The sequence below is a fragment of the Arachis ipaensis genome, chromosome B01 (genome assembly GCF_000816755.2).
Source record: "Arachis ipaensis cultivar K30076 chromosome B01, Araip1.1, whole genome shotgun sequence".
Classification (NCBI taxonomy): domain Eukaryota; kingdom Viridiplantae; phylum Streptophyta; class Magnoliopsida; order Fabales; family Fabaceae; genus Arachis; species Arachis ipaensis.
Window position 1 is genome coordinate 25,315,450 of NC_029785.2, and position 13,312 is coordinate 25,328,761.

The following is a 13,312-nucleotide window of genomic DNA, read 5'->3' on the forward strand; positions in this document are numbered from 1 at the left end:
AAGATACCAATGGATGTTGTTTTCATTGACAGGTACAAATATCTAAATAAAAAATTAAATTAAATAAATTTTAATAAAAGTAAGTATTGAATATTGAGATTATATTTAGTTCAAGTTAAAGTATTTTTACCTTATGAAGAGTTTCTACCTTTCCCATAAAAGATTTTTGATATTGTACTATCATTTTGGAAGGAAGATTTTTTTTCATGAGTGCAAGTTTCTAAACAATAATAAAAATATACATTAACAATATAAAACATAATATATAAGAATAAAACAAGTTAATTACATGTAATTAATAATGAATTACTTACAGAGAACACAGTAGGCATATACTAATGTCTTAGACACTCCAAATCTGACCTTTCCTCATTAATTAGTATATGAGCATACACACATAGTATCTAAATAGAAAAAGATCAGATTCAATTGGCTCATTTTTTTTAGACAATAAAACATGAAAATTAATATAATTATATTTATTTTTTTTAAAAAAGTGATAATTAAGAAAAAAAAATACCTACATCTTCATCAATCCATCCCTTGGGAATTAAGTTGAAAAAACTGTCTCTATTTGCATCAAACTTGGAACCTCTTGCTAAAATTTCATGTCTGTCATGATTTTTTTTGCAATAAAATAATGTAATTATTTAAAGTCTTATATATAATGTTATAAAACACTAAAAAATATAAATTATATGTATGGTTGATATCATATTTACCTATTAATTTCATCTTCTTTGTTAGATCCAAATATATATGTGGCCACTTGTATGTCTGTCTCATCTAATTCCATTTTAGTAGGTGGTCTAAATACAACTGGAAGTCACTGTAATTGAACCAATACATAAAAATAAATTAGAAAATTCTTAGAACGCTAAAATTTTATAGTGCAAGAAAATTTAAAATCTTCAAAAAATTCACTTAAAAAAAAAATAAAAAATTGTAACTTACAAATGGTGCTTCAATTCCAGAATCGTTCCGACGCAAATTTAAGTTCGGTAAAGTGTTATGGTTGATGGAATATTCAGTTGGAGAACCCTTACCCAACAAAGACTTTAAAATTTCAGTTGGTGACGACTTTGGAGAATAAAGTTTTTTTCCAACTGAAACTAAACCTTTGCGTGGTAATTCTTTTTTACGCCCAGCATTAGTATTAGTCTTCTTGACTATTGTTTTAGCACTTTTGTCTATGGGAGACTTGAGTTTTTCCATAATAGCATCGGTTAGTGGTGTGTCGGGAATATGGGATGCAAAGAGAGGAGGATATGGAGGCATATGCATATGAATCGAAGGGGGTGTACATGGAGGTGAGGTTTGAGTAAATCCTGTAAAAGGACCATAAAAATTTGGCAGTATAGGGGGGAAAGGCATTATGGGTTGAGATAAACCAATAGAAAAATTTGGTTGATTGATAAAATACATCTTTTGAAGATTATTAACAGTTTCTTCCATTTGCTTGAGTTGTGTATCCATTTCTTCATATTTTTTATTGTTGACCTGTTAAAGATATGAAATTATTTTAATATCACAATACAAAACAAAGGGATAAAAAATAGAAAAAAATTAATTTATTATATTTTAACAAAAGAAAATTTTAATACGAGTCCCCAAATAACAATAAAAAACGACAAATTAAGTGATGAACTTCACCTCTGGTTCTTTGGTTTCTTCTTTTTTCATGATTGATTTTTCTTTGTGCTCAAATAATATTGTGTTGTCGTGACTGTATGAAAAAGAAAAAAAATCATAACATATATAATTAGTTATATTAGTACTTAATATTTTGTTTAAAAAATACATTATTACAAAAAAATATTATATAAAATACTTAAAAGATATCTCAATAGGATCGATTTGGACATTAATCTTAGTTCGTTTGGACATAGCTTCGCTAATTCCATCTCCATCCATAAATTCATGTAAATAAAAGTAAATGAAAAGAATGAAATGATTTAAAAAAATATGTGTAAGTAAGATTTAATCAACCAATTCTATTAATTTTATAGTGTGGTTTAGTGCATATTTTCAAAAGGCCATTTTCATTTTTGTTTTAGGTAAGTTGATTGATTTTAGTCCATTACACATTACTGATTATAACTTTCTATATTTATTTTGAAAGTTTTTCAATTTGGCCTATTATAATCACTATTACATATAATTTGTGGTTTCCTACTTTATTTTTATTAGTGTAAGAATTGTTTTGAAGGTTTACTAAAAAGGATATATTCTAGTACGATAAAACTATAAGATAATAAATATATGGAGATTAATATTAATTATTAGAATTATATATAAGATTATTTAACATAAAGTATTTACTTAACATACGTTGTTTATGGGTTCAGATTTAGAATTTAGAGTTTAAGATTTAGAAGTTTGATATTAGGGTTTATGATTTATAATTTAATAATTAGAGTTCGGGTTTTAAGTTCAAGTTATTCAAATTTACTAGTTGATGTAATTCAAATTGAGGTTTAGGGTTTATGTTTTAGAAGTTAGGGTTTAGGGTATAGAATTTATGGTTTAGGGGGTTTAGACCTTGGAGTTTAGAGTTTAAGGTTTAACCCGTTTTAGTCACTGATTTACTGGTTTACTGGTTTTAGAGTTTAGGATTTAAACCGTTTTGGTGAAAAATTTGACAACTAGCTGGATTCCGGTTCGGTTTAATCGGCCAATTGTCGGCCGGTTCGATGATCCAATAACAATTTTCAAAAAAGATGATTATTGTATCCTACATACAGGCATCTCACATGATCATTGTGTCATTAATTCTTGTATCCTACATACAGGCATCTCACATGACATGATTAAGTAAGTACAATTTTAACTAAATAAAAACAAAATATATATCTAATAAAGTCTAAAAGTAAAATGTATATATAATAAAATTGCTACAAATTACTGTTTTTTAAAAAAAATTTTACAAAAGTTATATACAAGACTTGAAGTTCACATTAACATACCTTGGTAGCCTTAACTCCATTCTTATTTTTTTGTGTAGCTAATTTATTTGTTCCATTGTCATTAAAATATCTGTGATCTACACTCTGAACATTGCTCTCATCATTGCTTTGGTGATTTATTTCTTCTTCAGAATAACTCTACAATACAATAAAATACATTAGACAATATTTAAATACATAGATAAATAATCTTTAAAAATTTTGATAAAACAGAAAATTAAAATTACCTTCTCATCATTGAGTTCATCACTCGATTGGTGATGACCAGTATGTAGGACGTCTCTACTGTATAATTCTGGACACCTTCGAATCGTATGACCACGACGTGTACAATGAGAACACTTACGAGATTTTATTGCACATCTATTTTGACGAGGGGCTCGCTTTGTCTTCACAACAGTTGGGTCACCGACTATACACGCATTAGAAAAGAACATTGGAGTCAGGATCGCGTCTCTTTTTAAGTTTTTGGATTAGTCCAAAAATGTCATCTCTAATCTCCATGAAGTCATCTCGGTTCTTTGATGCCGACTCACATAATGTGAAGCATAGTATTGATAGAGCACCATATCTAATACCAGCAATATTTTCAGAGTCAGTTTCTACGGATGTAACTGAACATACATAATCCTTCTTAGCATTTTTAGTCCACCTCGTGCAGACAAGAGTATCAGGAATGATATCGATGTGGTCATGTCTCATAGTACAAAAAACATGACATGAAATGCCACGACTTTCAAACAAACGACAATCACAAGCAAATTTTTTAGTGGCTTTATCATATTGTACTTCACATTCCCTCCCGGGTTGTCTATATTTATTTATTCTCACCTTAACTTCATTGTTGCTTACTGAATGTGTAACAACATTTAATTTGCCAGCTTCTTCTATCTCACACCGAACCTCTTTAAACATGCTTCTGGTGAAAATATCGGCCGCTTACTTCTCAATGTCTTGAAGACACGTGGTCAACACAGGAATTGTAAACAATGATTTAAAATCGGATAAGAGTTCATTTGTCTGATACTGCGTCAATGCTTCATTAAAGTTGTGTATCAATTCCAAAAGGTAGCACTTTTTACTAATGTAATTCTTTATCAAGGAGTGGATACCTTTGCATTGTGACGTAGTCCTGATTCCACCGAAAAATTTATCATTTAAATATGAGGAAGCCTACATTTCTTTGATTCCGTATGTCTTTTGCAACCATTCATTCTCAGAAAGCCCATACTCAGATATCAAGTTATGCCATCTTCTCTCAAACTCTTCAGAAAAAAAATTTCCATACATTAGGTGCTTTAACCCATCTAAGAATTTTGAATTCTTTATAGCTTCACAGGCATTACGGTAGAGATGCCATGCACAAAGACGGTGTGCAGCGTTTGGAAGAACTTCTTTTATTGCCTCCCTCATTGCAAGATCTCCATCTGTCACCACAGCTATAGGTTGTTTATTACCCATTATCTCCATGAACATATTCAACACCAAAACATAGATTTTTCGCTTCTCATCGGATAATAAACCACAACCAAAAATGCATGTTTGTCCATGATGATTTGTTCCTGAGAAGACAACCAACGGCCTATTATACTTATTTTTTTGGTATGTCGTGTCGAAGGCTAACACATCACCAAAACATTGGTAATCAGTGATGCTAGATCCATCGGTCCACACTAAATTATCAAACTTACCATCCTTCAAAGTAAACTTCCCTTGCAATAGTGAATCTTCATCTGCCTTAGAAATTAGGTAACTCAATACTGCATGTGCATCACCATCTTTTATCTTTGTACGCCTCGATCTGTCAAAATGATTGTATAGATCTTTTTTTGTGAATTCCACCCTGTTCGGACCTCCTTTTTGTGCCACCATGAACCCCATTATATGACAAGTTCTAACACCATAAAAGTACAAACTATCAGCCTATGCTTTATCAGCGTCAGTCATTGTTCGATATGCCGGAACAAACTGGATATACTTAGGTGGGATGAGGTCATGGTTGTGAGTCTCTTCAAATTTGGTGACCCGCCACTTTTGTAAAATCAAGTCATAGTGAAATCTAATCTTTGCTTGACACATTATACGTGTGATTGGCTTGTGATCCTCTTTTCTGTTCTCCATCTCCAAGTACTTTTTTCTACGTGTACCCTCTCTGTTACAAACCATCTGTCGCATATTAAGGTTTCCATTGAAATCTTGTCCTTTTTCGTCAAGTCTCGCAACAAAACCGTGCACTTTAGCATAATTTCTATAAAAATCACAATATTGATCAACGGTGTCAAACTCAATACCCACATGTCATCATAGCTTAATTCGTTTAACTTCTTCTTAACTTCTTGAATTTTATAGCTACAATTCGACACCTCCATGGATTCACTAAATTTACCCTCATTATTGATAAGATCTTCCTCCTCCTTATCAGAACTACTATCATACCCAAAACACAGCTCATCATATTCGATAGACTCCTTTAAGTTTTTATTGTCATCGATGTTCATATTTATGATGTTCAAGTAAGTTTTTATATCTTCGATTACTCAGAACTTGTTACACTATATTAATAATAAATTGATGTGAGATTTAGTTATAAAATAAAAAATTAATTAAATTATAAAATAATTATTGACCACAAATTAATCTTCACAATTGACAATGAAGTAATTACGAAGGAGATTGACCATGAAACAATTAATTGAATGAATCAACAATTAATGCATATCTCATAATTGCAATAACAACTTGCTTATAACGTATTAATAAATTAATAAGGTCTTTTTTAAAAAAAGAAATAAATCATTTATTTATAATTATTTATTATTGCATATATCAAGTAGTAATATATTGGTAACGTATATATAAGGTTATTGCATAAATTATTTTTGAAACAATGTCATAGAATTGTTAAAATTATTATGTGTAGTTTTTAATATCTGTTTTTGGAATTTGAAATTAGATAAGCATGCAAATATTAAAATTTTTTAAATCTATCCACACCTTTCTCAAATTATGATCCACTAGCGGCTCAACAGGCACGCAGCCGCTTTTCTATTGTTTTTAAGAAATTAATATTATCTTTTTGTTAATATATTATTCATTTTTTAAATTTATTAGATAAGTATTTTTTTATTTTAAATTCATGGATATTCATATTTGTCTTCATCTTTTTTAAGTGGTAGGCCAAAATATAAATCTAAATACGAAGAGTTCTTTATTTTTTTATTAATAGTGAAAAATAGAATAAATGAGAATACTTATTTTTTTCGTTTTAAATATCAAAATATAAGAATAATTAATAAATAAAATAGGATATTATAAAAATTGTGTATCTGACAAAAATATTTCGTAATTCATCATACATATTCTTATCAATAACTTCTTTAGCCTTAGAAAACTGTCAGATTTATTGACCATAAAAATAAATATATAAACCCTTCAAGATTATTCAATTAAAAATGATGTGTAATAAAATCAAAATAAAAATTTAGAAACATTATTTACAAATTAACTATTTATAAACGTTATTAAGTTTAATTATTTATTTTTAATTCGTATTTAATTTGAAGCCGAGATAAAAATTTATATTCAAAGCACTCTCTATCTTCATGCATAATTTCAATTGTTAAAAATATTTTATTTTTTTAATTTTATATTTAATTTTTTAATTATCTTTAATTTTATTATTTTTTTAAATTTATTAATTTATATTTTTATTATATCCCTTACTATATTAAACAATATTCTTTCTCTTGCTATTATTTTCTATACACATACCTGTATGTCATTGTCTCATCGCCGTTATTATTATTATATTACCTTGTTCTCTTTTCTCGTTTTTTCTTTTTCCTTCCATATTCTCTTCACCCGACCGTCCGTAATTAATTATCACCAAGTATTATTATTGTAAATTTTAATTTTGTCTATCACTTTGATTTATAACCATCTATTCCGTTAACTTTTATGAGTTGTTGAAGTTTCGCTAAAAAATGTAAGACATAAAGCATTTAATTTTTATCAAACACTATTCTTTCTCTTGCTATTATTTTCTATACACATACCTGTATGTCATTGTTCTCCTTTCTCGTTTTTTCTTTTTCCTTCCATCTTCTCTTCACCCGACCATCCGTAATTAATTATCACCAAGTATTATTATCGCAAATTTTAATCTTGTCTATCACTTTGATTTATAACCATCTATTCCGTTAACTTTTATGAGTTGTTGAAGTTTCGCTAAAAAAAGTAAGACATAAAGCATTTAATTTTATATTTAATTTTTAAATTTTTTTTAATTTTTTAAATATTTTATTTTTCTTTTTTAATTTTATATTTAACTTTTTTAAATATTTTTAATTTCATTATTTTTCTAAATTATTAACTTATAATTTTTATTATATCCCCTTACTATATCAAACACTATTCTTTCTCTTATTATTATTCTCTATATACATATTTATCATTGTCTAATCGCTGTTATTATATTACTTTGTTCTTTCTCGTTTTTTCCTCTCCTTCCACCGTCTCTTCACCCCACCGTAATTAATTATCACTATTTATATGTTACATCTTTTATATGTTAATCAAATAACCAGTGCCATATGCCAAATAAATGATATTATAGAAGTCAAAATAAATTATATTTTTGTAATATAATTCATTTATTTTAGTTTAATTTAAAAATAAATATTCATGTACTCAAATTTTAAATATAATACTCTGTATAATTAATAATTTAAAAATTAAAAAAATAATATTATCACATATGAAGTAATTTAAAAATCTTTAAATTTAACAAAATATTAGACTTTTTCAATTCATCATTGATAGATACAGACATATTTACAAAAAAATACATATAATATGAAAAAAATAGGTTCTTCCTTAGTAAGAGAAAAAGATAGAACACTATCTTTTGTACGTGAAATATTGAGAACAAATTAAAAAAAAGTAAAAGAACCATGAAAATATTAATTAGATAAGTAAATTAAAGAGAAAAAAATATAGGTAGAAGTTATACGTGAACATAATAACTGCAATAAAACTAAATAAAATCTGTAACGATGGATGTGATGAAATTGATAGCGTTGAAGGTAAAAAAATAATGGCAGCAAGAGAAATATAACAAAGTGTATTAGGAGGTAAAAAAAAAAACCAGTAAAATAGATGAAATTATAAAAAAAATAAAAAAGATATATTTTTATGATTAAAAAAATTCTAATAGAATAATTAGAATGAGGCTAAACTACTGGACAGACCATCAGAGTACAGTACTCACAGATATACTTAAAACAACACTATACAAACAAAGACCAATATAGAATTAAACAAAACATAATTTAAATGAATACCTCCGAATATAATAAGATCTATACAAAAAAACTATTTATCACCACTGATTAAACTTGTTGGCTTCTAATTATTTTTTTTATTTCATATATGGCCACGAAAATAAATCTTTTGACATCGTCTTTACCTAGTTTAAGATGTCAAAAAAACTCATTTAAATAATTGTGCGATACAGAGAAGAGTTCATAAGATAAAGAAGAATCAGACCAAAAAAAAGAGAGGTCGTGGAAGTAAAGAATTGAATAGAAGTTACGCGTGAGTGTTTGTAACTGTTAGTAAAATAAGTAATTGTATAATATTTTTGAATTATGTTAGTAGGGTTAAAATAGGAAATAGGAAATAGAAAATTGGACATGAAACCTCCATGCTTTGGCATTATATATTGTTACCATTTGGTCTATTACTTGAATCAATTTCGCTTTTATTAAGAGTATCTAAATATTTAAAAAATTTATTCTTAACATGAAAATAATGTAGGCTGAGAATTTAAGAGTACATTCGGTAGAGTACAGTAACATAGAGATATTGTAGAAATAATTCAAATTAAATGGCGAACTAAATTGTAAAAAAAAGGTTAAAAAAATATACCAGAATTATCTATTAAGTTTTTTTTGTTACAGAGTCAAAAAATTTAATAACAAATATATTATTAAACAGTGAATATATATATTTTTTTTTATAATAATACAGTTATAAAAATTTTATATTTGTATGATATTATATTAAAAAATTATTAAACTATTTAATAATTGAGATTATAATGATGTAAAGTACATTTAAGATAATATAATAATATTATTTAGGCCAATAATAAAAAATTTATTGAATCAAAATTTAAGAAAAAAATATTATTAATTAAATAAATATAAATATAGAATTCCTACCCATATTTGAATCGTTTGGTATATTACTTGAACCAGCTCCAGTGTTATTGTGAGTATCTGTATATGTAAAAAATTCAGTATTAAGATGAAAATAATATAATTTGATAATTTAACGGTACACTCAAAAAATAAATTATACATAATTGGTACGTACTAAGAGTCCAATAACATAGATATATCGTAAAAAAAATTCATATTAAATGATAAACTAACAATATAAATTTAAATTTAAGGGTACGCTCAAAGAAATAAATTATATATAATTGGTACGTACTAAGAGTCCAGTAACATATATATCGTAAAAAATAATTCATATTAAATGATAAACTAACAATATAAATTTATTAATGAGAAGTATAATTTAGAGTACCTGATATAGAGTATTGTTAAGGAGGTATATTTGTGATATCTGGTAATGGTGTTGCCATGTTAGTTGGTCCACTTGATGTATCGATTTGTTTTCCTCGTCTAATACTCCCTCGGTAACTGGCACGCCTTCTGGCAAGGTGTTGCTGCCTCTGTTCTTCACTCATATTTTGTCTTCGTTGTCTGGCATATTCTTGCCAAGTTCGTCGACCACTTCAACGTGAATCTTCGATTGGTATGTTGTCAACTATAATTACTCAAAGAAACATATAAAAATAGTTCTACACTTTTATTTAATGACAAAAATAAATTACAGTAGATTTTACATTATATTTAGGCAAAGTGAGAAGAATGCAGGAGAAGATAGAGGAGAAATGAAGAAAATTTTTTCTATTATGGAGAGATATGGAGTAACCAGTGAAGTGAGAGAGATTAAGAAAAAAAATTGGGAATAATACAATTGACGCAATAACTTGATGTGAGATGTGAGAGAAATTAACTGATGCAGTAGTGGGAATTAAGTAGTAGAATTCTGTAACTGATGCAGTAACATGATGCAAGAGAAATTAACGTGGAGAAGTTATATTGAGGTGAACGTAGATGAAAATGAAGTAGTAGAATGCTGTAACTGGAAGTAAGTTATTAAAAAGGATAAAAATAGAAAGAAAAATTGGACACCAAAAATAAATTTTTCCATTAATAATTGTTATAGATGCATATTTATTGGCATAATACAATTAAAGTCATTGATTTTATGCCCCAAATTAATGTCTTTATAATTTTTTAATTTTGAAAAATTACTATTTTGGTATTTTCATTTAAAGATACATTAATTTAATTTATTGTCTTTAAACATACCTTATTAAATTATTAATACGTTATCACCTTATACTTGAATGGTGGGAATAAATGTTAAATAATGATTATTTATTTGTATGATTATTAATACGTTATTACATTAATTTAATTTATTGCCTTTATACTTGAATGATGACAATCTGTAATTATTCTGATACTAATCAAGTTCTATTCAAATTTTAAAACAAAAATTATTTATTTGTTTTTAGAATATTTTTTCAAAAAAATAATTTTAAAAAAGTAATACTGGTAAAATTATGTGATAATTTTTTTTTATTAAATAGAAAAAATAATATAAATACATAAAAAATATTTGTTAATAATTACACGTATATTAAAAATATTTGTTAACTATGAATATTATTATTCAAGTAAATAATATACAATTTAACTTTTCAACTTTACTTGAAAAAACTCTTAAATGAGATAATATTTTATTTTCTCCAAATTTAAGTCGTAGCCCACAATGCTCCTTCTGTCTTGCACATAGACTAATTCATTCACAAAAATAGGTAATTTTGACCGACTGAAAGTAAAATTAGCATTTGTCTGTACAGTACTAAAAAGAAAAAGGGTTAATTTTGCTAACTCTTTCTCCTTTTTATTTGGGTGTGGTTTGTAGATTGGCAATGGAGATATGATGGATTGAAACCAATAACATCTCTGCACAACTCATGATAATCAAAGAAAAGATACACTTAAACTGAACATAAAATATTTTAAATGTCTATAGACATGGAGATGGAAGACAAACACAACTAAATTAAATTAGATAAAAAAAATTAAAAATGTAAATGATGAAGCTGCCTTCAACAATGAACTTATACTGGCTCAACAACTGAAAAGATAATTCTAATTAGGCAAGTAATTACTTCAGATTCCAGAGTCAATCATACATATACTGCAATTAATCTAATTGATCAATCTATATAGTAGATATAGAGCTCGAAAAATTGTATCCATGGCAGAGAATTTGTTCCATAAAAAAATCAATAAAATAAAAATGACGGTTTGAACATGCAAGAAACAAGCCCAATAACCAAAATAAATGAAATTCATTGTTTGAACAGACGATGAACACCTAACCTAATATCAGGGGTGTGGAAGTCAGCGACGGTGATGGAGAACGCCGCTATGCGGTGTGGATCGGAGGCGGCAAACAATGGGTCACGGAGGCTTAGAACGTGAGAAACGGCGGCGACACTGCTGTTCGAAGCGGAAACAGGGGGCGCTAACGACGGGCGATAGAAATGGAGATCGACGAATGCCTGTGAGATAGAAGGGATCTGGCAGTGTCGGTGAGCGGTGGTGAACGGCGGCGGTGAACGGCGATGGTGGAGAAGTTCAGATCGGAAGGGTTGGGTGTTCAGGAGTCTAACTTAGAACAAAAAACAATAACTAGTATGTGTTTTGGGAAGAAGACAACGCTGATGGGAAAGAGAAGAGATTTTTTATTTTAATTTTGTATTAATTTTAAGAAACAAAAATACTTAACCATAGTTAATCATATATGATTAAAGTATATACGTATTCGTATTTGTATACAAATAATAATTAATACACTTTTAAAATACGTAAATTTTAAGATTTTAAAATTTTTCAATTATTAATTGACTAAGATTAATGATACCACATTTTTATATTGTATTGGTCCACATATACAGGATATGGATTTTATCACAAATGTTGAAATATGAGAACAATCATCTTTTTATTATCTAAATCTTTGATGGTTAAGATCCGATCACTATATATTATATTATATAAAAAAAATTTACGCTTCCATCTTGACGGCTAATAAATACATCTTGTGTCATTTCTAAAAAAATTAAATCAGATGTAGATTTTTGAATATTGAATTCTCAAAAAAATATTATCCTCAAACCACTTGACTTGAACTATAATGGATTAATAGTCAAATTTATTTTTGGAAAATCACATATTTTTAAAATTAGTTCTCAAATAATTTTTTTAGTCATATTAATTTTTGAAAGATAAAACATAAATTAAATTAATTTTTCTGTTAGTTAGATGATTACATGTCACGTTAAGTGTCACGTGTCACTAGATGATTGGTTGACATGTCAAATCAGTGATATTTAGCACGTCACATGTCATTTGACATGTAAAAAAGTTATTTATAATCAAAATAGTCCTTGAAAGTTCGGACGTAAGTCATTTTCATCTCTAAAATTTTAAAAATTAATCAAATTAGCCTTTATATAACTTTTTTTTTATTTTTCTTCGTAATATTAAATTTAAAATATTTTTTAATAGTACTAATTTTAATATTATTTTTAGACCTTAATAAAACACTATTCTCTTTATATAAAATAATAAAAATAATTAAATTATTATAAAGTTATTTTGTCATTTTTGTTTATTAAGATCTAAAAATAATATTAAAATTAGTACTATTAAAAAATATTTTAAATTTAATATTATGAAAAAATAAAAAAATTATATAAAGACTAATTTGATTAATTTTTAAAAATTTTAGGGATGAAAATAATTTGTGTTTAGACTTTCAGAGATTATTTTGATTATACATAACTTTTTTACATGTCAAGTGATATGTGGCATGTTAGGTGTTACTGATCTGACACGTCAACTAATCATATGGTGATACGTGATACTTAATGTGATACATCATCATTTAACTAATGGAAAGACCAATTTAACTTACGTTTTATTTTTCAAGAACTAATATGACTAAAAAAAATTATTTAAAGAAAAATTTAAAAAATAAATAATTTTTCAGGAACGAATTTATTTATTAATCCGAATTATAATTATAAACTTCAAATGTAAGCGCGCATTGTTATCAATCTATATTCCTATTGTGTTGGTACTCTAATTCATTTGTCACCAAGTGATAGTGTTTTTTAGCCACTTTAT

At 27.0% G+C, this 13,312-nt stretch overlaps 2 protein-coding genes across 2 annotated transcripts; both read right to left on the reverse strand.

Annotated features, from left to right (window-relative positions):
• Positions 4,140-4,847, reverse strand: LOC107648725 (protein FAR1-RELATED SEQUENCE 5-like). The gene has a single exon (XM_016352547.1). The coding sequence runs from the start codon at positions 4,845-4,847 to the stop codon at positions 4,140-4,142; it is 708 nt and encodes a 235-aa protein (XP_016208033.1).
• On the reverse strand, positions 4,890-5,464 carry LOC107648730 (protein FAR1-RELATED SEQUENCE 11-like). The gene is made up of 2 exons (XM_016352558.1): positions 5,262-5,464; positions 4,890-5,214 (listed from the first exon to the last, which is right to left on the reverse strand). The coding sequence occupies exons 1-2, from the start codon at positions 5,462-5,464 to the stop codon at positions 4,890-4,892; spliced, it is 528 nt and encodes a 175-aa protein (XP_016208044.1).